The following is a 26,978-nucleotide window of genomic DNA, read 5'->3' on the forward strand; positions in this document are numbered from 1 at the left end:
TATTTGATGGAGGCACTGGGGATTGAACCCAGGGCCCCATGCATGCTGAGCATGCACTCTACCACTGAACTATATCCTGCCCCCAGCTTATATTATTCTTAAAACAACTCTGGGAGATCCCCCCTCCCTCACTTTTTTTTTTTTTTTTTTTTGGTCAGATGATGAAACCTGGGCTAAAAAATTTGAAGTAACTTCCCCAGTGTTACAAAACACTAGAATTCTAATTGGGTCTGACTTCAGAGCCCAGTCTTAATCTTTAGCTATTTGATTTCCCTATTAAAAATAAAGTTGTATATCACATCAAAACATTTTTCTGTGATAGTATTGTCTCAGTTGGAGTTGAGATCTTGAATAGACTGTTTCAGGTGACTCCCTGCCTTTTCTTACGCTTATACCTGATGTGTGAATTTTAATATAACTCTCAATAAAAGTGCTAATATATATGTGCTTTGAATTGTGCTTATTTTTTTTAAAAAATAATAATTTTTATTAATTCCTCAATTGAAATAAACTGCTAACTTTGGTTTTCCAAATGCTTTAAATTTTTCATGCCCTCATAATTTGAAATACAGCTGTTTCCCATAAAATCATTTTCAATTGAATTTCAAAGATTTCTTTCAGTTTGCATTTTAAAACATTTGTAATAAGAGATTTTGGAAATCAAAAACCTTCTGTAAAGGGAAAAAGTTATGGCAGTTGTGATGATCCTCTTGGAAACCAGAATTAGTAGTTTTTCTAAGAATCATGAAGATTTTAGTAAATCTCAGATCATATTTAAAATATGATTTGTCTTTTATTTTTCAAACAGTCTGATTTCTCTGGTATTTTTGTCTCTTATACATGTCTTTATTATTCCTTTTTTTAAAAAAATACAAAATACTGTTGATTCACACCAAGAGCGTATTTCAAACTGAATTTTAAACTGATTGTTACTCCGTTGCACTCATGGGTGTTCCCAAAGTCAAACTTACTATGAATAGTATTCCTTTTTAAAAATTCCTTGCTTGTAGTAGTTCAACATAGTCTCTCTGTAAACTCTGATGTCACTTTTCATTTAAAATCAACTTTTTCACAACTATTTCTTAATGAACTTAATCAGATTAATTTCATTTAGTCACATCTGTTCACCATTGTTTCCCCTTTTACACTCCATACAAATCATGAAATTAAGCTGATTATATACCATTATTGGCTGCAAAGAATGATTTCTACAATTTTATACCTTTTAATTCCTGGCAGGAGATTAAGGCTTATTTTTCCTTAATGTGGAAAGGGTAGTAACTTAAATGGATTTCCCTACGGGTTTCACCAAAGGATTAACCAGTTTATTATTGTTTTTCACGTTTTTAAATTGGTTCTGAAACATAACATTTTATGTTTTTGTTGATGGCAGTTCTTGTTATAGTGTTAAAAAAAAACACGTCTTAAGTGAAACTGTGGCGTAGAATAAAAAGTTTTCTTTGGAGATGATATAGATGATTACCAGATAAAATACAGGATCTTCAGTTAAATTTGAATTTTAGATAAGTAAATTATTTTTAGTATAAGTATGTCCCACTTAGTATCTGGACATATACTGAATTTTGTATAAGTACTATATATTTATATTAAAAATGAGTCATTTGTCCGAAATTCAGATTTAATTGCTGTCTTGTGTTTTTTAAATCTGAATCTGACAACTGTGTTTATTTGGATGATGAAACTGAATCTTTGGGGGATTTCTTGTATTTGCACAGGTGACGATGAGCAGAGTGACTGGTTTTACGAGAAGGAATCCGGGGGAGCGTGTGGCATCACTGGAGTCATTCCCTGGTGGGAGAAGGAAGATCCTACCGAGCTAGACACAAATCTAGCAGATCCTGTCTTTGAAAGTATCTTAACTGGTTCTTTCCCCCTCATGTCACATCCGGGAAGAAGAGGTCAGTAGCACTGCCTAGCTGGCTGGCACTTGTGGTCAGTCTAGGAATAGCCATTGAAAAAGGATGCCCTGCATGGGAATGAAAGACTCTTGACACAAGATGCTGTAAAAACATGTTGACCAGTATTTCAGCTACCACACTTTCCATGCTTTCAAATTATTAGAAAGGTTGTCTTGCTTTCTTGCTAGGCCCGTGGTGAAAATGTTGAAATGACAGAGAAATAAATTGGGAGGAAAGAAAAGCCCTGATTAATACCTCAGTGTTTAAATAATTGACAGTTGTGTGCCGGCTCCATTAACCCTCGTAGGCATTGTTTCAGCTCTTTTAAGAGTGAGTTTTGCCTTTTCTCCACTACTGTTCAAGATGTGCCCCCTCCAACTGACTTTTTTTTTTCATTGAAGTGTAGTCAGTTTACAATGTTGTGCCAATTTCTGGTGTACAGCATAATGTTTCAGTCATATGTGTCATACATAGATTCCTTTTCATATTCTTTTTCATTATAGGTTACTACAAGATATTGAATATAGTTCCCTGTGCTATACAGTAAATTCTGATGTGCTGGGATCTTATTCTATGCTCCAGTGATCATTGACTCTCCTTAAATTGAGGCCTTTGATTTTCCAGGTTTCCAAGCTAGACTCAGTCGCCTTCATGGAATACCTTCCAAGAATATTAAAAAATCTGGAGGGACCCCAGCTTCAATGGTAGGCATGCTTTTTTTGTTTAATTGTCATGTTTGGAAATATATCCATTTCTATGGAATAAAAAGCCACATCCTCATCCTTTATTTATATTCTAATGTTATACTCAAAAATAATCCATTTTTTTGTAGGCTACAAACTGGACCAGTGAGATTCCCCTATAAACCAAATCTTCTAATGCTAATAAATTAGTTACGTTTTGAACATCTGGGGAATGACATTCGAGGGAACCTGGCTCCTGTCCTCTTCCCCCGGAGGAATATCACTGCAGTGAGAGCCTCTTTGATGAAAAGATGGGGCTGTTTTTGCTGGAGGACTGGCATTCTTCCTTTAGTCAGAAGTGAACCTGGTTGGGGAGGCTTTCTAGGGACCTAGGTTGGCCCAGGGTGGGTAGAAACTACTGTAAATTTTTATATTTTTCTCTTTTATGATTTTTTTTTTACATTGAAACCATTTATGTATCACTTGCTTTGCCAAAATGCTAACAAAAGCTAGAAAATTAAAAGCTTCCAGATCTCACATAAATATTCCTAAATGTTTATATTGTGACTGGTTAAAGAGCTCACTTTTACATATCTGACTGTTGTAAATAAAAAACATGATGCATTGACATTTATGGTTCATTTTTAGAGAAATCTTACATAGCCAGCATTATTTAAATATTTGCATTTTACTCAGGGTATTTTAACAAGGGCTACGATGAGTAGTAGGTAAGGTTGTTAATCTGCCAGAGTTTGTATTTTGTTCAAGTTTGCTTTCTACTTGGATAACCTGCTCTGTATTGCAAACCTATTGTATTTTGTAGTATAGTTTTTATTGTACTTGGAAAAAACATCATCCTAATTTTAAGCTAGTCACAGTGATAACTAGTCTGTGCTAGTGGAATCATTTACTCTTACCTTTTAAATTATCTTCTTTGTCTGATACCTGAAACCAATCAAAATGATCATTTTGGCTTATAGCATATTGAAATCATGTGAAAGCTGGTATTTCAACAAATACTGTATGACTCTGAATCATATTGTCTTGTTTAAAAGTGAGAGCTTCTTGCACATCCTTAGAATGACAGATCTGTGTGTCACTGTGAGTGTCAAAAATACTTGCATGAGCTCATTTTCACCAAACAGAAGGGAAAATGTAAATTCCTATTGATGGTATAATTTAGACACTAGATTACATTCAGGCCATTTGAGTTCTTCAAAATGGTTATATTTAAATGATTCATATTTTTATTAAGTCCAATAGTCAATGAAAATTGTGATTATTAAATATGTGTATTTTTATATTATTGTATGGATTGTTAATTCAGCATTTTATGGCTAATTTAAATATGATGATTGGAAAAGAAACTTAAAGTTGACGTTTTCTTTACCTAAAGTTGTTACGGTCTGAAAGATTTCAGCAAATGTATTAACAGGAACGTGTGACATCTTTTAGATTGCTTGTCTAAACTGGAGAGATTAAAAGTGATAAAGTGCAACTTTGAGTCTCTTTACCTTTGCATATTTAAAGTGATGTTTTAGAGGTACAATAATGTAGTACTTGGTAATTGTAAGTAAGCTTTTTTGTGCTATGTCCTTTGAAGTGAAAAGTCATGATTTTTTTTTTCCTGGATTACATAAATGCTTTTATTTTGTATAATGACTGTCTTTTAGATCTGAATAAGTCACTTTAAAACCTTGGCCTATGAACTTTGCCTTACCAATCATGAATCTAGATGAATGCTATCTAGTTCTTGGTTCAGTTTTACCTATTTTTATTTTTGGTTCACTGCTTGCTTGAGCATTGCTGGGATTTGTAGCCCATTTTCTAGGCTTATCGCAATCTCACTGTGGTATTTTATAGAAGCTATTACAACTGATAGGCTAGCTTCATGGTCTTGATGATACATGGCTTAACCATAGTAAAAGCTGCCTTCCCTCTCTAAATTGTAAAAAAGGTGATTAAGTTTCACTTGATCGAGATATACTATATATGTGTGTTTATCATGGAACTAGTGCATTAGGCCATAAACTGTTTTCCTGGTCCACCTTTTTTGTATTTACAGTTTTAGTGAAGACAATGGGTTCCTTCAGGTTTCCTTTCTTTCAGTCCTGAATTGTCCTTGTTTGGATTTTTAAGTACTGTAATCTTTTTTTTTTTTTTTCAATAAAATATCTGACTTGGGCAAGAAAGGTAAGAGTTCCAGTTTGTGCTGCTATCTTTAAATTCCTGTGCTAAGCTTTCTGTTGTTTTGCTCAACCTGTCCATATTGCATGTAAGTCTAGTCTTAAAAATCATGATCTCACAGAACTATCATCTTTGAACAGTAACTATGATCTCCAGTAATAAGAAGTGCATTTTATTTCCATAAGACTTTCACATCAGAAAGCCAGGTTGCTTTTAAGAGAGATCGGTTTTCTGAGCAGAGTCAGACACGTGTTAGCTGCAACCTATTAAACAGAAAGGCAGCAAAGTGTTTCTTTTTCTGAAGCAGGTAGGTGATGACTATACAAGTGTAAGAATGATCTCTGAAGGCAATGACAGAAGGAGAATCTTCTACTGAAATATTAATGTAAACATTTGGGTGGAAATTTTTTCAATCAGGTTTTTCATTAATTGCCATGGTTATGTTCTATAAAGTGGGTGGGAGCAGTGAATTAACAAATACTGAACCATTGCTCCTAAGGGAAATGCAGGGTTAGGTTCCTGTGAGCCTCTGGTCACAGCATTTTCATCAATCGATCAGCACATAACCTAGTTTTATGTATATTTATATTTCAAATCACTTTATTTAATGTATATTGTTGATCCATTAACATTGAACTCATGACCAACAGCCTTGTAACTCATGCCTGAACAAAGCTTATCTAATGCATGTATTTTCTCCATAATGCACATCGCAGCCTTCTTATGCTTGGGAACACTCAAGCACTGCACTGCAGTTATGCTGGGGGAACATTTAAGACAGACAACAGTAAGCACAAAAAGGTGGAAAATGTGGCACTAAATAAACCACAACAAGGACACTTGTTTACAATACTAGAGCTGAGACAAGAAAGCGAGTGTTACCTTATTTAACCCCAATGGAGAATGTATGTGTGCCTCGAGTGACTCAGGTTTTTCACTGCTTTACTCCCGTCCACGAGTGACCATGAAAGCACTAAGAGTAATGGTTTGGAGACTGCAAATAAATTTTAGTGAGCGTGCACATTTGCGTATGTAGGACCCACAAATAGTGAGGATTGACTCTAGTTTGTAGAAGAGCAGAGTGTAGAAAATTCACAGATTTTGAAATCAGATGTTGATGAATCCCTACTCTGATTGTTTTTACTTGTAATTACAGTTTGAACATCATTTTCTCTTTCTGTTAAATAGAGACAATAATTCCTTTGCTGAAGTGTTGTCAGGATTAAATGTGATTATGTTTACATAATGGTCCCAGCACCCACTGTGACACATAGAGTATATTAAATGATAGTCATACTTATTATTAAATATATTAAACATAGAAGCTCATGATGTGGAGAACATTTGTATTTTGGGGTCAAAGTGCAGAATTTTTGACTTTAAAACTTATCTGTTCATATTTTATATATAATATCCCTTTATATTTAATATTTAAAGTGCTTTAGATTGCAGCCTTTTTATGTTTCTTTTATACCTCATTTATATTTGAGCTAGCCCTTGTCTTTAATATGGTCTGTGAAGAATAAATTTGAATGAATTTTAGATTGACGGCCATCGCATTAAATCTCAAAATTTACTTGCAAACTAAAAAACCTGTCTTTCTAAACACTTCTCCTTTACCCCCACACTCTCCCTGCAAGTCATTAAGCTATTTATTTGTAGGAAGACCGGGACCGTTTAGGAGGTTTTGGTAAAGAGCTGTCTGGTTCCTAAAAATAATTTTGTCCATGTACATGAAGGGAGAATGCAGATAGAGTTCTAAGAATTTAATGTTTAGAGAAATTACCTACTGCTGTCCTGTTAGAATAAGGCACTCGTTTATTGGAGCCCAGCTAACCAGCCTCTTAGGAAAATTCCTCTTTTAGGAAAATTAAGCAAATAATTAATTCCAAAGAATACACTGGGGCCATTATCCAGGAACTTCAGTGTGAATCTCCTGTATTTCCAGAATTTGTGCATCAAGTACAATTCAGAATAATGATCTTCAGAATAGTGATCCATTCCAGAATCAGTTTTGGGATAATGTACTTGCAAAGTGAATCCAATTAACCTGATATAAGCATAGCCCTTAGGTTAGCCAGGATATGCTACCCCTAAGCATTCTGATTAATCCATGTGTTCTGTAGGTGAGAGATCGTTATCTTCCTCTTTTTCTTAAAACTGATGGTCTCTCAACAGTATTACATTTATCTAAATTAGCATTCAAATTGCATAGTCTGTTGAAAGATCAGGAAATAAATGGCTCCATTTAAAGGATAGTACTTGAAATCCAACACAAATATTGCATAAAGAGTTGTACACAAGGGTTATAGGGTTCTATCTTAAGATTTTGTAATTGTTTCAGTCCAGTGTTTTGTATGGTAGGAATGAGAAAAAGGACAGTGGTGGTGGTTATTCTGTCAAAGAAAATGAATCTGATTGCATTGACTTTTTATTTATATGTTTTATCAGGTTTAAATATCAGAAAAAAATGTGAACAACAATCCTTAATCTAAATTGTCATGCTGGACAAGTAAGCATACTGTTTATATTCAACAGTGCAGTAGCTTATATCTGTTCAGAATCTTGAGTCAATTTATTCTGTAAAAGAAAAGGAGTACTATTTTTTTCTCCTTTTGTGAAGTCATAGTAGACAAATTTTCGTGAGTGGCATATTGATGATACCATAACGATTTATTCTGTACGCCGTATTCAGCTGTTGTTTTACTGTTTCTCAGGATACTGGAGTAGGAATACTCGGTCTGACTTACAGCCTTTTACAACAGGAGGGGCATTTTAAATGTATATGGTTTAACGGAGGGATTTGCATAAACTTTTCTCTCAGCCTAGTCTAAGATAAAGGAGAACTTTTATAATAGAAAACACACCTAAAGTGATTTTTAAAAATATACCTAGCATATGTCCTCCACTGTAATTTTACCACGTGCCAACTTGTTATCTAATATTTCTCAATGGAATTCACTAGCTAAATGCTTAATTATAATCTCTGTGAATTGGTATTTGTTTGTATCTTTAAAGCATTTTTGGATACTTTGCAGAATACAAAAAGAACATATATTTAGAATTTTTTACATTCTAAATATATATCATGTATATTCTGATCTATTACTGCATGTTAATGATTTAGTTTGTATCTTACCTCGAAGTCAACTAGAGCTCCAGATTTCCTGCTGGAGACTGATATTTTTTCTTAAGATTCATTTTAAGATAAAGTAGATTTTTGTTATCATAGAAGAGTACTGCATAATAGATTCATAATAAATATTTTCACAAAAGACATTTTAACAGTGTCTCTTGCTTGATTTAAAATTCTCTATTTTGATGTAATTATTCACAGCTTTTTATTTCGTGTCATATAAATTTAATACTCATAATCGATATTTGAAAATATTAATCTAATGATTTTTTATTCTGTTCCACTAAAATAGTATCAATATTAATATCGACATTTAGTGTTATTATACTTTATTAAACGTAGGATAAAATATACAAATTTAAATAGTATGTACATACTTTAATGCATTCATTTATTCATTCAATGAGTATTTAAATGCTTATTCTCTCCTCCATACTTTGTCTTAAAAATTCTTTAGGAAAAATCGCATGAACGTATGTCCATTCTTGGTATTTTAATACTACCAAATTTAACCACATATACTTTTTTCCCCATATATTTAAAATCCTTGTGCTTGCTTCTCTGATAACTTAGTATTAGAATTGGCTTGACTTCATATATTGTTGTTTGGTTTGTGATGCTTCAGAAATCTGGAACCTGGCAAAGAGAATGTTGGTAAAAATAGGAAGCACTTATGTTGTTGCTTATTGTGTGCCAGAGACTTCTCAGTGCTATTTATATATTTCAATTCATTTAATGCAATGAATAGCCCTATAACGTAGGTTAATGTTTACAACTTTACGTTTCACTTTTCTTTTTCCTTTGACAAGCCAAAATTACTGCAGTCTCAAATTGCATTTTTTTATTCTTTTGTCATGTTGCTAAAAAATAAAAATAAATTCTCCCCATAAAAAAAGCCTTCCTTCCTACAAAATGGTGTTGGAATTCCTGGCAGCATTCTTTGCTGTTTTGAATAGTGAGCACAATCAAGGTGTGTGCCGTAATAAAAATGATCATTAAATCATTTTACTGCTTCCAGCAGATTAATGGCTAGACCCACTTTCTTCATTCTGATCCTTCTCTTGGTTTCTCAGGTAGTTTGTGATACCTTCTTCTTGATCCTTAACATCGTCCGGTTCAGGTCTGCTTCCTTGCTCTCCGTTTAGACCTGTTGTCCCTGTTTGCCTTCTGTAGTTCCTCATTATCCCTCCAATCTTGTACAACATGCCTATTAGCTGTCACATTTATACTTCAGTTCAACTATGATGACACCCTCTATATTTCTCTTGTTCCCTCCCTCCGCATTCTAATGGTACTTGGCAAAATTCTGAGTAGACTGCACACAGGAGGAAGATCTTTTAGCTGGGACCGCAAGTATGAGTTGGAGCTCACTAACTCATTGGGGATGGAGTTGGCGGAAAGAAAAGCATGGATGGGCAAAGCTTAAGTCTGAAACAGCATGGAATATTCGGGAAACTGAATCCAGTGTTGCTCAAGTATAAGGTATGCCTGTGTAGAGTATGCAGTAGACAGGGCTTGGTTGGCAAGGCAGGCACGAGTTAGGTCATTTCAGACTTTGTGGTTCATGGGAATGCATGTAAACTGATGGAATCTCAGGGAAGGGGTTAAGATAATCATATTTGTCTTTTGAAAGATTACGTGGACAGCTGTATAGAGCATATAACTGTATCCCAAATCTAAAGCTCTCTACCTGTTCCCCCAGTAGGTGGGATACACAGTAGACTGAAGCCTTTATTGTTACCGGACCTGATATTCTGATTGACTTTGGATAGTATCCATTCATTCAGCGGATACTTATTCAGCCTCTACTATATGCTAGGTACCGTCCTAGGCCTTAGGGGTTCCAATTGTAAACAAGGCAGACAGGGTTCCCTGGAGCTTCTGTTTTAATGAGTAAAAATAAACTTGATTGGAGAAGGAGGGTGAGTAAATAAAAATGGCCATGGAGAAAATTAAACAGGGTCATGTAATAGCAGACTACGGGATGTGAAGGTGATTGGAGACTGTATGATGTGCAGGCTGGAAAAATATTCAGCCTTGGTCCATGTAATGCCTTTCTTTTTGCTGTTACTAATAATGTTGGGAAAGAAACAAGGGTGTGCATTACTCATACCTGTTCATTCAAGGAGTTGGAATATGTCGTAGACATCTCTCCTGATTCCTGACCAGGTTGACTGCAGCTCTAAATGTCACTATAGGTGGGTCTGCAAATGGCAAAAGAAAGACACTTTTGTTTATAAAGCACATTATTACTTCTGGTGCTTTTGAATTTTTTTTGTTTAATTGAAAGAAAGTTTGCAGGTGTCAAATATTTATATAATGTTTTAGTTTTCTACTTTAGATTAAATCATAATGTACTAAAATGTAGCATTGTAATATTACAATATTCTGCTTTTCTGGCTTAAATAATGTGCAGGGCAACCAGGCTTTTTAATACATTTTTAAAGATGCTTGAATGCCATACTTTCTTCTCATTTTTTCACTTTGGTATTTGCATACAAATTCTTAGGTTATTCACTTTATTAGTAAAGAAATGGCTTATTTTAAGGTTAATTTTTTTTTGAGGAAATCATCTATGAGCTTCTTAATGAACTTCCTTAAAAACATTGGGTTACAAAACGTGAGGTTTTTAAAAACAAATACTTCTTATAAAGATTGTGATGTTTATCATTTACAAATTTTTTTTTTGTCTCCTAAGAAACCTTTGCAATATGTTCTAAATGCTCTCTTTGGAAATTAAGGCTACTGATTGGTAACTGTCTGACTTCATAAATGGAGACTAAAGGCCCACTTGATTGTTGCATTTTTTTTTTTGATGTGTGGCATGATTTTTATTAAGAACTATATTATACAGAGATAGGTGAATAGGTAGTATAAATGTATAATTTACAGAAAAACAGAAAATCAAATGCCCATAGTCTTATCACCCACCTTCAGAAATAGGACATTGTAATTCCTCTGTGTATCTCGACCCTCTGACATTAAAGATTTCCACATGCCACTGTATTCCTAAACAATAGGTTGGCTTTTCCTCTGTGGTTCTTTATGTAAGTAGAATCACGTTGATTATCCTTTTGTGATTCTTTTTTTTATTGATGTATAGTAGATTTACAGTCCTGTGTTAGTTTCAGGTGTACAGCAGAGTGATTCAGTTATTATATATATTTTTTTCAGATTCTTTATCATTATAGGTTATTATAAGATATTGAATATAGTTCCCTGTGCTGTACAGTAAATTCTTGTTGCTTACCTATTTTGTGTATAGTAGTTAGTATCTGTTAATCTCATACTCCTAATTTATCCCTCCCCATCTGCCTCTCCTTTTAGTAACTGTAAGCTCGTTTCCTATGTCTTGTGAGTCTGTTTCTGTTTTGTATATGTATTCAGTTGTATTATCTTTTAGATTCCATTCCTTGTTGCTCTTTAAAATTGTGGTGACATTGACAGAGTTCCCAATATTTTTCTTTCTTTCTTTCTTTCTTTTTTTTTTTTATCAGAATCAGGGAAACCGAAACGCTGCAAACATTTCACTTTCTTCTAAGCTTCCACTCTGGTTTTCTACCTCTTACGTTGCTGATAGAATTATTCTGATGGTCTATAAAACTCAGTTTTCTAATTTGCCTTCAGATATGTCAGGTATCTAATATGAGAAAAGTTCAAAATCAATGATGGGTGGAACACTTCCAAATAATACTTAACAAGTGCTTTCCATATTGAAGTCACCTGCAAATCCTCCAACTGAAGGTCAATTTGAACAAAGGAGAATTCACAAAGAAGTTTTATAAATAAAAAGAGTTTCCTGCACTATAGTTAGTAAATGAGAACCAGATATTTGTTGCCTGTCATCCAGGCAGCAGGATTCTGACCAACCGGAGATACATGCCAACAGGTATTTATAACTATTTTGAGCCCATAAAGCTTGTAAATTTTTTTTCATTGGTAAATCACAGTTGTCTAAAACATTTAACGGTGCTTAATGGAGAAATAAAGTAGACGTTTGATGATTGAAAGAAGTGATAACCACCATTAACAGTAGAGCATCTTCCTCTTAGAATTTCACATCTAGATCTGAAAATTGGTTATAGACAGTTCACCATTATAGGGTTCCAGGTCAGTACCATTCTGAACTTGCTGGTGGGTTTATCTTTAGGTTGCAGTATAATTGTAGTAATATTTATTGGCATATACTTGATCTCTTTAAAGTCTTTCAGATTTGTATGGATTTTAAAATATGTGATCTAGAAACACTTCTTTAAAAAAACTACACAGTCTTGAAACCTAATTAGTTATTAGCTTTCATCTCATTCTATTTTCATTTACATATATCTTGGATAGATTCTTCTAATTTTCTGATCCACAATAATGTTTTTAAGGAGTATTTTACATCATCTGTTGGATGAATAAATAAGTATATGTTATACTGACTCAGAAACTTGATGTCCTGCTTAATTGTGTTTTCAGCCATAGATTTCTTGGTTTCATTTGTACACATACGTAATGAAGGCTTCTGATGCCTTCATTGTGGGAAGGGTAGGGAATACAGAGTAAGTAAGATAAGTTTTTGTCACCAGATACCTTACAGTTTGGTTAGTGAAAATAATTGGGGAAGGGAGAGCGAGAGAAAAGACTTAATGTTTGCTAAGGGAAGCACTGAGCCTAAGTGATTTTTCATCCTTCAATTAAAATTTTACTGTTATGTGTTAGCTTTGTCTCCCTCCACTCTTTTCCCATCTAGACACGTCTGAGTCTCATTTATTTCTTTATCTGTCATATTAGCCCCTTCTTTCCAGTGTTCATCTCTCACTGCCCTGGTGTAGTTACTCGTAACCTGACATTTAGATTATACATCAGTCTCCTCCCTGGTCTGTCTTCCTTCCGGTTTTCCTCCCTCTAATTTGTATCACATGTAGTTCCAAGTAAACGTCTTTAAAACATGATTATACCTGAGCCAAAAAACTAGTTCTCGCCACCTTCATCATAACATTGAGGTTTGCTCCTTCTTTAACTGATTACGTATGACCTGTAACATTCCGCTCCCTTCCAGATGGTCTTAGGTTCACAGCATCCCCACCCCTCCTTCAGCTTCCCCTTCCCCAACCACGTTCACTCCTTCTCTATCTTTGCCCACAAAAGCGCGCCCCTCTTCTTACTGTTAGATCGCTGTCCTTCCAGGGGCAGTTCAGACTACACTTCTTCTTCAAAGCCTTCCCCAGCTCCGCACACTTCAGAGATTACTCCATCTTCTGAAATAGCATTGCACCTACTCTCTGCCACTCTTGTTCATTGATGGGTGGCCTTTCTGTTCTATCCTGTTACTCAGCTGGTTATGTTTGTTGTATCCCCAGCTACATGTAGCACCCCGGTGACAGGAGGCCAGCTCCTCACACACAGTACGTGCTTAAGGATTTTTAAAATGCTGACAGGGACTCACTGGGTATTACCCTGTGTTTTCTAGGGAGTTTTCCAGCACGCTTTATTTTGCTAGTGCAACCTTAAGAAACATCCTTTCCTCCCAGTATGAATGTCTAAGTTCTTCATTGTTTTTAATCTGTCTTTTTATGTACTTCATGATGTGATACAGGTAAGACTCCATTTGATACAGCACTAAAAACCTGATTGGATGCCCAGTGTACAGATGCTCACCTTTTGGTTGGGGGAATCCTTAAATGTTGCTATCCACAGGGATTGCCCTTGGAAATAATCTAATAAGTAATCTCCCGCCTCAGGGCATGTAGAGTGGGGAGCGGTCTAGTGTTTGACCCCACTCACCAATCTTTTGATTGCAAAGCAGAGGACAGGGAGCACTCAGTCTGCAGACTTACACTGAATTCTCTTCATTTTAGTCAAGGGATGTCACGTGGCCCATAGGTATGTCCTCTTTCTAGTTTGACTTGTCCTGTCATACATTTTGTGCTTCTGCTGGGATATAGGGTGGGGCTGGTAACATAGTAGGACTGTGTGGCTAACGATTGGGATCAGGGGTCAACTTAGCAAAAATAGATTTTCCACCAATTCCTTGTTTCGGAAGAATCTGAAGCCTCTAATGTCTGAACCCTTCTGGAGTCAGCTGCTTAGGTCAGCTGACTTTTTATTGCCACCCTCCTGGACCCCACTGTGCTAGGGACCCCACTGAGCGGCCACATGTCTCTTCGGTCGTATCTTCTGTGATTGTCTGCTGTGTCTTCTCTCCTGTGCTCTCAGCCCTTGTGAAGTTCACCTTTTAATGTTTATTGCCATTTGGTGGGGCTGTGAGAGGCAGCTGAAATGTATAGTGAATGGGTTATGTGTACTGGGAAGTCCTACCTAGTGTTCTTTTGTTTTATTTATTATCGAAGTATAGTTGATTAACAATGTTGTGTTAGTTTCTGGTGTACAGTGTAGTGATTCAGTTATCTATGTGTGTGTGTGTGTGTGTGTATATATATATTCTTTCTCATATTCTTTTCCATTATGGATTATTACAAGCTATTGAATATAGTTCCCTATGCTGTACAGTAGGATCTTATTGTTTATCTAGATTCACAGGTTTTAAAAGACAAACAGGACAAAAATTATCCAGTGAAAAGTCTTTGCCCTGTATCTGATTGTTCTGTGCAAATACAGTATCTGTTAATCTGCATCTTGATTTTTAAACTTTAAAAAAAGCCCGAGAACTTATAAAACTATACTTCTTTTTTTATTCATTTGTTTGGCTGCGTAATATTTCATTTTAGTATATTAAATAATTTTATAAGTTATTTTATGTAACTAATATTAAATGACAAATATTTGATCACTATTAATTGTATTAGCTAACATTTATTGAGTTCTTATTATTTGCCAGGTGGTGTTCTAATACCTATATGTATGTTAATTCATTTAATGTTAAAAAAAAAAAGAGCCTATTGAGGTAAATATTATTCCCCTCTGCATCTTATAAGCCAGAAACAGGGACAAATGGCTTAAATGACTTACTCAAGGTCACAGCTAATAATTGGTAGTGTCAGGATTTTAACTCTGGCCCTGTGGCCCGCTCCCTAAAGACTTAGCCATCAAGTTATACCACCTCCCCTGCAAGGGTAAAAAATATATTTACACTTAATTTTCGATTTATAAAACATTGCACAGACCAAGTGGCCCACTAAAATAATACACCTTAGTCGCATAGTTTAGTCAATTTAATGAACAGAATATGTTGGGTAAATAATTACTCGTGTTTGGTTAATCACGTTGAATCTGTTGAATTGGATGTATGTTTTATTTTTCAATGTATTAGATTTCATCTTGTCAGTTTGCTGTCCATCCCTCCTATCAGCTCTTCCTCATTTAGCATCTTAAAACAGTAGTACAGGCCAGTCTTTGGAATTACCTGTTTATAGGAAAAGCCAATTCATCTAACTTATTCCTTGATTGAACACAGTCTGAGTCACCTCTTTCTTCAGCAAATGGTTGTATGTACTGTATAAATTACTAACACATTTTAACACATTATTATATATATGGTATCATATGATTGTTCTTGAAATGCCTTTCCTTTCCATTGGAATGCTCCTCAGAGATGCTGGCTGCCTCGCTGACTGGATGAGTTTTCTTTCCTTCTATTTTTCCCAGTATATAACTCCTGGCTCCATAGTGTAGCAATGTGAAGGGCGAGAAGGGCAAAGCAGACACTTCATATATAAAAAAGGACACACACACACACACACACACACACACACACACACGTGCGTGCAAACACGCGTATTTTCCTTTCGTATTTTCTTTTTGCTGGTAGGTGATTCTTGATTTCATTTAGACACTTTGAGGACATACACTTATTTTCATAACAATCATGCTCATAAACTTTGTTAAAAGTGAATTAAGATATGAATATGCATGAAGAAATTAGATGTTCTAACCATGAATATATGGCATCAGTGTGTCTTGAGTGAATTACAGACTTTACTCATTTCTGAGCCATTTGTTTTATATATAGATTAAATACAGATAATTACTCATTTGACAGTTTACTTTATTACCTTGATATATCTCAAAGTACCACATGCAGTTATAGTGTGATTGTTGTAATAAGTTGGTTTCATTAATAACCAAAATTAACATTTCATATAAATTAAAATTTAGAACTTGGAATTTGATTTAGTTTAAAGTCAGTTTTACTTCTGGTGGATATTTTCACTTAATAGCAATATATTTTTTGATTGCAGTTTTAAATATTTTTAAGTTCACATATTAAACGTAAAAATATTGTGTTACTATTATAAATTATTGTTGGAAATATGAACTTATATAGGCTAATCAATTTGTTTTTGCCTTGTGCCTCACTTGTATGGAAAAATTATGAATTCAGGTTTATTTGGGGGCAAATGAGCATCATTTGATGTACTAAACTTAAAATTTTTACACTTATAGAACACTTAGCCAAATGCCTGGCCCATCTAGGTGTTTACTAATTGTCTTCCTGTATAACTCTAATACTTTGTCTTGCAATAGTATATGGCTTAGATGGATATTGAATGTTGAACTGCTTAGAAATTATTTCAGTCATTAAGATTCATTACCTGAGGTAATAAAATTAAAACATTCTATACAAGTATCATGTTTTATACATATTTTTTATTTTACTTTGTTTTTTTAATAAGGATTCATGTTTCTGGTTCAAAGTGATCTTTATCTGCTCTTTTAGGTTAACACAGTTCTTTAGAAAAGCAGATCTATTCTGGCTAGGGTAATGCATTTTATTTAATTTTATAGTTTTTATGATATCATATATTAGAGATTGCCAAAAATATAGAAAAATTTTAGAGAACATTTTTGGATTTGATGGATTACCACTCTTGAAAGGGAAACAAAACACTAAATATTTCTAATCCCGCATTATTTACCGCATGGGTGGTTAAATGCTACTTTAAGCCTCATAAAATTAAAAGGGAGAAATCTGCCAACTGTAGCAGGAATTGGATTTAGGAAGAGTGGTACAGAGCCAAAATATTGCTACAGAATTAAATGTCAAAAATCTTCTTTAATAGTAGATATATAGTTCACAGTGCCTGGTTATGATTAATACATTTAATCTAAATCACTGAAAGTTGCACTCTCCTTTTCCATAAAATACAATAGGACACAAATCAGTTTTACTGTAGATGGATAACAATTGGAAAATAATGCATCTTCCCGCCCAATAAATTGTCAGTTATACCTTTTAACTAAAATCAATTCATCTTTCCAAAATTTATTGCAATTTCTAATAATAAATCTCCTCAAATGTTTATTCATTTGGTTTTTGATACATTTGTGCCACTTTTGCTATGGTCTAATGTTTTCTCTTTTGATTCATTGTAAATTAGAAAATCTATTTTGAGTCAGTTTTCTAGTTAAGAAGTTAAAATCTATAACCTAGCACCTTTTTCACTCTCCTTTGTACATTTTAATACCCTTGAACTTGAACTTAAATGCAATCCAGTAAATTCTTTTCAGAAGGAGATTAAAAGACTTTTCAGTCTAACTTCTTGAGTAAGGGCCAGATTCATAAAACAAGCACTCAGGAGGTTGTTAGATGATTGTTGTCGTTGATCCATTTTTGAGTCAAAAAGGGGGAAGAAAGAAATACACGGAGTAGTGCCATCATTTCATATAAGTATTTGATACAAAGAAGAGGAAATACCCGCTTGGCTTAGTATCAGATATGGATCATATTAGGAGCCTGCTTTTATTTTCTGTTGATAGCAGTAACCCAAAAGTGGCTGGATTCTGTCTATGTCTGACACAGAGGTCTTCCCCTTCATCTCCAGATACACTTTTCTTTTTAAGATTATCTATCTATCTATCTATCTATCTATCTATCTATCTATCTAATATATAGATATATATATATTTAATTGAAATATAGTCAGTTACAGTGTGTCCATTTCTCTATGTATACATTTTCAGATTGTTCTTTTTTAATGTATCCTAAGTGTGAAATCAGACTGGTTTTTCATACACACTGTACAGTAATAGTCATTATTGTTTTTTAGTTTAATACCTGATGCATGAGCATTTTCCATTCTTTATACTCTTAATATTATCATTAGACTTAAATTAGATGTTTCAAATACTGGGTGGTGAACACTGACTCTTGTCATTTTAATTTTATACCTTTCTTCACTCACTTCACAGTGAAATCAGGTTGGTATCTCTTTTTGTTTCCACCTGCACCTCCACTGTGCTATTATATGACTTAAAAATGAAGATGAGAATCAGTTTACTTTCCCACAAATTTAACAAAGATGTGTTTACAGTGAACATGTTCTGAGGCTTGGTGGTATGTCTGTACTTTTTATATCAACTAAAATTCTGTGATAGATTTTTTGGAATGGATACTGTTAGAAATGACAGTGACATTAATTTGAATCAAACCTGTAACTCACTGGCAAATTTGTGTCATTGCTAATTTTTAAGATGCCATAATTTAGCAGTTAAAAAAGGAAATTTGTATAGCCAGAATAGCTAAAATAGAACTCATTAATTGGGCTAACTCTACAGTGAAGAAAACACATGTTTTCTAAGGCAAAGATCAGACATGAATTACAGGTCTTACTTGTTCATCTAAAAATAGTGCTTTTTTTTTAAGCAGTGAACTTATTAATTTTTTGATATATGGATTCTTTAATATAAAATGTGTTACTCATTTGTGCTTACCAGATTAATTTCTATATTAACGAATTGGAGGTTTTAATAAATTTAGCTAGCTATAAAAACCCTAAAAGTAATCTCTGACTCATGTGTACCTCCCAGTTTGATTTTCACATTACATTAAATATGAAAGTAAATCAAATCATGTCCTTTTGAATAAAAAATGATACACTGAAATGCTTATGCCTTTCTTTTAAAATACCAATAATAGATTTTAGTGGTATTTCTCTGGTAGTTGTATAAACATTGATTAATGGCACAGTCGTTTTATTGTTTAAGTGTTTAGGGTTTTTCTTATTGCTGTCAGTTATGAAAGATTTTAACAATAAGATCACATCTGTCACCTTTGCATGGTAGCCTTCAGTTTTACAGAGGATGTCAGAGTTGTCATGCCCACCTTTCGAACAAGGAAGTTAAGGTTCTGAGCAGATAAGTGACCAACTAAGGGGCAGAGCCAGGGGCAGTCAGCTGAGTCTTAGTCCATCATCCTTTTCTGTTTTCCCCCACCTGCCTCTCCCTAATCGTTCTAGTTGAATGTGAATTCATGCTAGAGACTCAAGTTTTGTTAACATTTTTTAACCATAGTTTTAGGAGTTGCCAGGTAAACATTACCATTTTCAAGCAAAAGGAATGTTTTTAAGGAGGTCAATTAGTAATTTATTTTTCTCCAATTCTCAAGTCAGTCTCTTGGCCATTGACGTAGCCTAAGTGGTCTCCTTGTTTAATCTTTCCTTCTCTGCTTTCCTTCTGTGCATCATCAGCTCTCTTCAAATTTCCACGTGATCTCTGGGACCCATTTGACTTCTAACGTTAAACCTTTTAGTGTCTCCCCTTGGTTTATCAAATAAAATTCTTCCTGTTCTAGGTCTTTGCCATCAGGACTTCAACACCCCTTTTCCACCTTTCTGTCCTAATTCCCCGCACTTGACGCGTTCTGAATGTGTCTGGCACTTTCCGGCTCCTGTCAGTTGGCTCCTACTGTTACTACCATTTGAAACACCGCACGTTTCACGTTAGTCTGTGGAAGTCTTGCCCGTTCATCAAAATACATTTTTGTTAAAATCTTTTCTGAAAATTTCCCTGCCAGAAGGCATCACTCCTGCCATTCTCCTGCCATCCCTACTGCCATCACTTCGTGACGCAGAGAACCATGTTTTAGCCACTACTGGTACAGTGCGAGTGGAAAGCATGGGACCAGAAATCAGAATAACTTCTCTCAGATCCATGATTTACTGGCTCTGTGACCTTGGAGAAATCACTTTCTGAGCTTCAGTTTCCTCATCCTTAAAATAGGGATAATAAAAGATAAGATGAAATAATGTATGTAATAGGACTTTGTGAACTGTAAAGGCACTATTATTACTCGTTAACTTCAGGAGTCCAAAGCTCAGGTGCCTTCAGGCACCAGGCGGGTAATAGATCCGTGTTTGTGAGCAGCAGCTCGGTGGTAAGGAGGTAGCTGCACACTAGGAAGGGCATTCCCGAGCTAGAGGTATTCACATTCAAAACATTTTAAAGATTTGGTGGCCAAAAGGGGAAAAAAACAGCTGTTTACTGGCCAAATACATCTGCCTCCTCGTGTTTCATCTCCCCTATCCAGGCCTAAGCTGAGTACAGCATCATTGCATCCCCACAAAACCTTGCGTGCTGCAGGTACTTAATGAACTTTGTTTGGGGAGGGTGAGTGGGTGAGTGGATGACTTAAATGGGTAAGTTTCAATGTATATTGTGGGAAATGAGATGTTTGCATTTTAAGCTATTTTCCTAATAAGCAAGCAGGAGATTGAAAAAAACAAAAACATCATATAGGCCATAGTTTCTCTTTTGGTCCTCTAGTGAAAACTGCTTTCCCTCTCTGCCTGTTCACCTGTCTTCTCTCTTCTCTGTATCGTAGATGTTGGCATTTTCATGTTTGTTTTGTGGTTTTTTTTTTTGTTTGTTTTTAACCAGATCTCTTCTATCTATACTTTTCCTTTTGCTCTAACGCCTTTCGCTTCTTACCTCTATACAAAAGGCAGCTAGGTTTTTAGCTCCATGTACCCTCTAGCCCGGTGGTGCCAGGTGTTTACTCCATCCCAATATACCTGAGAGACAGTAATGCATCACCTCAATATGATGATTCACACAGGTAGCAATTCTTAACCATGGGCAGGAGTTCATAGCTCAGTCCCCCCGCCTCCGCAGTGGGGGACAGCGTGCAGTTTGAAAATCATGCCGAGGTAGTTCTGAGATATATCCTATGGCCACATCCCTTTTCCTCATTCTAGTCTTTTCCTTTCCTTTCTGCATTTTACAGTTATTCTTCTCCCTCTAGAAGATTTCAGCTCCTTTTTGATCATCTCCATCACGTTATTACTATGGTAATTTGATTTTGTACTGTTGTCTTTTTTCAAGCATGCCCAACTCTTTCACTGAAGAAGATACAGTTTATATAAATGTATAGTACTTATGTGGACCATGTTTAAAACTAAAATGATTACTGATGAAGAAAAAGATACTGAGATTTACCGTGTACCAGGTACCAGAGATCCAAAGCACTGAATGACACGTGTCCCTACCCTTAAGGGGCCTACAGGCGTTTGGGATTACAGACTAATACACAGCAGAGAAAAGGTGTAAGTGCCACAACAGAGGTGTAAATCAGTTGCACTGTCGAGACCAGAACGAAGAGAATGATCGCTTCTACTAGGGGGCATCGAAAGGGTGTTTGAGCTGTACCTTTGAGTCTTTGCACAAAAAATAGGAAGGGTATATGGTAGAAAGATCAGGAGATATGGAATCAGAAGAAGCTTTGTTTGATTCACCACTGTTATGCGATCTTGGACACAATATCCCTCCATCTTTTAACTCTCTTCGTTCATAAGACCTTCTGTCTTTCCTTTATAGCACTTAACATAATTTGAAATTATTATTATTTTTTGTCTGCTGTCTCCAGCTGCTAGAATGCATGTACACGTGTAGGGGCCAGGACTCTTGTCTGTCTTGTTTGCCCCTCTCTTCAGACACATCATAGGAGCTTAATACATCAGTGAGGATATTGAATGAATTAACAGGGGCTTCCTGTGAAGATGGATATGGATTTGTTTGTAGGGACTCCTTTTGCAAGCAAACACAGACCATCCAGTTCTAAGCCGAGGGCTTCAGTTCAGCATAACTGAAGATAAAGATTTGTGAAAATACCTGGCTAGTTTAAGAAATACCGAGTTCTCAGCTATGTGTTAAATTTAAGGTACCCGGATGGTAATGTCAGGACTTCTGACAGTACAATACAAGGACCTCAGAACACTAATTTTGATCATACTTCTTCAAACTTAAACATTCTCTTGCTCTCCAGTTTTTCAATTTTATAAATCAATGAATTAGATGTTAGTATTAATATACAGTTGATTTAGATGTAACAGGTTTATCAGATTCTTTCTTACCATTTTGTCTTACATGTCATACTTTCCTTGCAAGATCCTTTTCCTCAAGCCAGCTCTTAGAAGGTATTTTAGTGAAGTTATACAACTGATAAATTTGCTGTTTTTAATCTGTAACTGGATTCGTTTCACTCTTGTTTATAAAAATATTTTTTTCTGTCTATATAATTCTGAGTTAAGTAATTTTCTCAGCACTTGGCAAGTACTCCATCACTGTCCTCTGGCATTCACTGTTGCTTTTAAGAAATCGGTTGTCAGACTAATGAGAGAGTTCTGTAGTTAGACAACATGATGTATAGATGTGAAATTAATAACCCACTTTTTTGTTGTCTTTTCTATGTCTGGTAATTCCTGTCCTCAACTAGTTCTAAAAAATTTCAACCCTTATCTAAATATTTTCTTTTGTTTACTGTGAGTCTTGTATCTTTCTGGGATTCCAGACAGACCTGTGTTGCACTTTCTCATTATATTATCCATGTCTCTTAACCCTTTTCTCCTAGTTTGCACTTCATTGTCTTTCTGTCCCGCATTGTGGGTTATTTCTTTGGGCTTGTCTTCCAGTTAACTACGTTTAATCTGCTATTCTGTTAATGGAAGTAATCTGAAAACTTAACAGTAATTATTTATGAGATGCTAGTGTTCTTTAATTTACTCATGATTTACTGCATTCTACCCAAGAAGGAGTGTATAGACTGAAAAATTCTAATTTTAAAAGCTTTTATATTAAAGTTATCTGTATATTGTATGCTTACAATGAATGGTGTATTTCAGTAGTTTTATTTGTGTTGTGGGATAAATTCTGCAAGCTCAGGTGCTCCTATGAATCATAATTAAGTGTATTTTATCCTCAAATGTTAGAGTAAGGCTGAATAAGTAACAAAACCAGTTATTTATTTATTTATTTATTTATTTATTTATTTATTTATTTATTTTAAATTTATTCTCATTTTTGTTAGTATTATTTTTAATGGAGGTGCTAGCAGTTGAACCCAGGACCTCGTGCATGCTAAGCATGTGCTCTACCACTGAGCTATACCCATCCCCCACAAAGCCAGTTGTTTAATCAGTAAGGTTGTCTCTGTTTAATGACTTTCTGGCTGGTCATACTATGCATAGCTTACATATTTGCCACCTTCATCTGGTCTTTGATAAGACATGATATAATTCGTTGTTTTTAGTTTCACAGTATTTTGATGTAAAACATTTATTTTTTTAGCTTTATAATTTTTTTTACCAATTTTAATACTAGGTATTTTGCTTTTTTAAAAGTAAAACAGTGGTATTCCTTTTCTGCTGTTCTTTGAATTTATTGCCCAAATATTTTTTTCTCATTTTACAATTTTTCATAGTATGTTATTATTTGAGAAAATGTAAACAGATTTACAACGTCCAGAGAATGCTCTTATATAGAGTCAATCTTCATAGTCACTGTCATTATCAAAAGCATTTTGACATTATAGTATTATGGTAGCTTTAAGAAAATGTATGTGAAAATGCTTTATAAAAATATGTGGTGCAAAATTTAAAATACTTTAGAACAGTGAGTTATGATTTGTAATAATTTATGTAGTGCTTTTCTCCCCAAAGAGTGTCAAGCAATGTACAAGTAACTTTTCAACTTTGTCTTTCCTTAAAGAAAAGGAGCAATGAATGGGCAATGGAACAGGAAGAGGGTGACAAAAAGGAAGAGGAATGTAAAAGACAAGTAATAGGGGAAAATGAATAGTGGCATCTTAAGTAATAATGCCCAGCCCAGCTCAGGCCATTTGTGTATGTGTTTTAAATTTACCTCACATGACCCTTCCCCATTACTTTCTGATTCCCACCTCTCAGGTACCTCTGCTATATTTTGACAGAAGCGAAGATGATCAAAGAATGTAGAAAAGGAGATTTGGCCTTAAGCTAAAAAAACAGATGCTGTATTTGTAAAGGCTGAATTTTTCTGCTTTCAGTTGTTAAATCCATTGCACTGAAAGCACTCCAGAGCTAGGCATGCGTGTGTGTGTTCCCGTGTGTGCACATACACCCAGTTATAAGGGTGAGGAGAACTGGAATCTCTTTGCAACTCTGGTCCTATCTTGCTATCGTAGCCTCGTGTATTGGACCGAGCACTGGACCTTGGAATCAGCATGCAACTAATGAGTCGTGTGAACTTCTGTAAGGCCTTGATCTCTATTAGTTCAATTTCTCCTCTTGCCTTTGTCTTACAACTTGTCATTTATCAAGGCCTTTTTATGCAAGGTTCTTGTGCTAGGTATTAATACACATTGCTAGTGTGCCTGTCTGTAACATAAAAGTTTGAAATCGGTCGCTTCTAAGATGTTTTGTAACCTTGTTAACCTGAAGACCAATAAAGACCTGTCAAGGATATGGACAAAAGAAACCGCCTGGGAAGGTAAAAATCCTTTCCAGCCAGCCCGGAGCAGTGCTTCTTAAATTTGGTCTGGACAGATTTTGAAGGATGGTGGGGGTGGGTCTTGTTAAAATGTAAACTCTGATTCAGTAGGTGTTGGGAGGGGCTCGAGGCTTTTGTATTTGCATTTCTAATGGGATCCTGGATAATGCTGCTGCCTCTGGTCTGAGGACCACTCTTTTAAGTAGCAAAGCTTGAGACTATAATTGGGGAAGGAAAAGATTTTAAAGGAGAAAGATGCTAAGAGTAAAAGAATGATTACTGAAGGCAGAGTTACATACTAATTATAAAGAGAAATTATAGGCAGGATGTGAGAAGCCGATCTTTTTGCTGTGATTTTGAGATGACTGGGAAATTTTGGCTATCATCATATATACTTCAGTAAATATAAGCACTTAACTTTTTTGTTTGAAATGGACTTTTTAGACTGTAACATTTCCCTATTAACTTTCACATTTGTAAGTTGAAAGGCTATTTTACCGGTGATCAGAGTTATGATTATTAGTTTTCCATCCTTTTTATAGTATCTGGTAGGCAGTATGTGGGTGATAGGGATTCCCAATCTATTTAGAGATCATTTAGATTTATGACGTCATTGGCCAAATTAACCTTGTGCACGTATAATACATTTGCTTAAGGCAGTAGAGAAACTATATTCCTGTGTTTGTCTGGCTTTCTTATGAAATACGTTCCTAAATGAGACACGTGATTACTTCTGGTTTTGTACCCTGACAATGTATACATGTCATAGTAAAATTACTTTAGCAAAATCGAATATGAGATGTTTTACATTTTTTGTACTCATAATCTGTTACGCATTTTATATTTAACATATCTTAATTTAATAGCCATGTCTTATGGCTGATGGCTACCATATTGGATAGCATGGTTAAAGCTTTTGACTGCTTAGAAAATCACTGAGATTAGGGAATACTTTTTAAATCTGTTTTATTTGTCTCTTTTCATTTGGAATCACCACAACAGCTTGCTAGTTGTATATAAAAATGGGACTTTTTATAAACAGCAGGTAGGTGGTGCCCTGGTTGCAGGCTTTGATGGTTTTTCAATGAAATTCAGCTTATCTGTTGCTTATAAATAGAGTTCAGTAAATTTTGTAAAGCTTGCCTTTCACATACCATAAAAAGTAATTTTAATGTTAAAAATTAGAATTTGGCGTTCACCTTTAGGTGTTGGTTAGCCCCAGTACTGTGTCTCAGCATTCAAACTCTTGATGATTTTTATGTGCTAAGTGCATGGATTTACCGCTGCAGCCTGAACATTTTTAAATTAAAATATATCTTTCATTCTGAATGTATTGATTTACACATCTCTATGTCAATATCAAGTCAAGCGAATTTTCCAATAAGTTGAAAAGATCTGGCAGGGCAAGTTAAATTTATTAGATTTGCTGGAGGTTTTTTCCTTGTCTGTGTTTGGGCATCTCTCTGCTTTTTTACTCTTGATGAGAATTTTAGTTTTTAAAAAGCTACAATTTATTTAGCACATTTTCATGCCTCTTAGTTTTTCTTGTAGTTTTTCTCTTAAATGAAGAAATGCCACTGGAAACCTTGACATTCCTTACTACTTCCTCAGCATTCTTTGTTACTGTATTTTTAAAACATATATTCTTATAATGTTATTGTGAAATATATTATTGTTTGAATTTTATTTGAATCACAGAACTAAATCATGCTCCTTTATATACTTTTTTGTAAATTTTAAGAGAACTTACACCTTTTAAAAAATCAGACTGTGAAGCAAAGTTACCTCAGTTCATTGGAAGCAGAAGTTTCATGAGGGTTTAAAACTTTTAGGCATTATTCACCATAATTTCTAAGTGTGCATAGGAATAAACTCACCTTTTGATATTATAAGTGAAAACTTTGTTTACACAATTTGACTAGCCCAGAATATCAGTTATCATATATTTAGGATGGTCATTCATTCATTAGCCCCTCACTCATTCAGTAGAGGGTCACTCATTCTATATTCCCACACTAATAAAACAGAAAATGGTAGCATCAAGTGGTGGTAAATGCAAAGTTCATTGATATGTTCATTAGATTACATCTTATGTAGGTATTTTAAACTGGAATAAAAATACTCATATCAATTATATACCATCTAAAGTTAACCTAAAAGGACAGAGGCTGTAATTTATATATTTAATATCAAAATATGTGAACTACGTGATAAGGGGAAAGTGACAGTGTTATTCAGTCAGTAAAGCATAGTGTGTAAATGGGTAAAAACTTTGGCACGGGAAGAAATGGCAAAAAATGGTAGCAGAAACTTTAACCAGGAATTAGTGGACTATCAGGCTATAGAGGAAATAATTCTGTTTAAAGCACCAAAACTATTTTTTGTGTCTTGATGATATTATTTTGCAAATTAGGCTGTAATCCTTCTCCCACCGTTAAATCACATCTGCCCAATGCTTTTAGATTTTTTTTTTTTCTGGGTAGAGGAGGGGTTTGGGTCTAAAATAAAACCAGTTTGTATATAGTCCCTTGGCATTGATGACCAATGCTTTTATGAATTCCTTGACTTTGTCCACTTAGCACCTGAGGA

The 26,978-nt window shown here is 34.9% G+C and overlaps 1 protein-coding gene across 4 annotated transcripts in view; it reads left to right on the forward strand.

Annotated features, from left to right (window-relative positions):
* GPATCH2 (G-patch domain containing 2) overlaps positions 1-26,978 on the forward strand; it is a 133,671-nt gene that overhangs the window by 16,778 nt on the left and 89,915 nt on the right. For 3 of the 4 annotated variants that reach the window (XM_015238630.3, XM_072948733.1, XM_031690123.2), the window contains exons 4-5: positions 1,737-1,919; positions 2,544-2,623. In XM_015238630.3, coding sequence (XP_015094116.2) covers positions 1,737-1,919; positions 2,544-2,623 — 263 coding nt within the window. Of the gene's footprint in view, positions 1-1,736; positions 1,920-2,543; positions 2,624-2,751; positions 4,800-26,978 lie in introns of those variants that run through there. The other variant, XM_015238631.3, reaches the window with a different exon arrangement.

The sequence above is a fragment of the Vicugna pacos genome, chromosome 23 (genome assembly GCF_048564905.1).
Source record: "Vicugna pacos chromosome 23, VicPac4, whole genome shotgun sequence".
NCBI lineage: Eukaryota > Metazoa > Chordata > Mammalia > Artiodactyla > Camelidae > Vicugna > Vicugna pacos.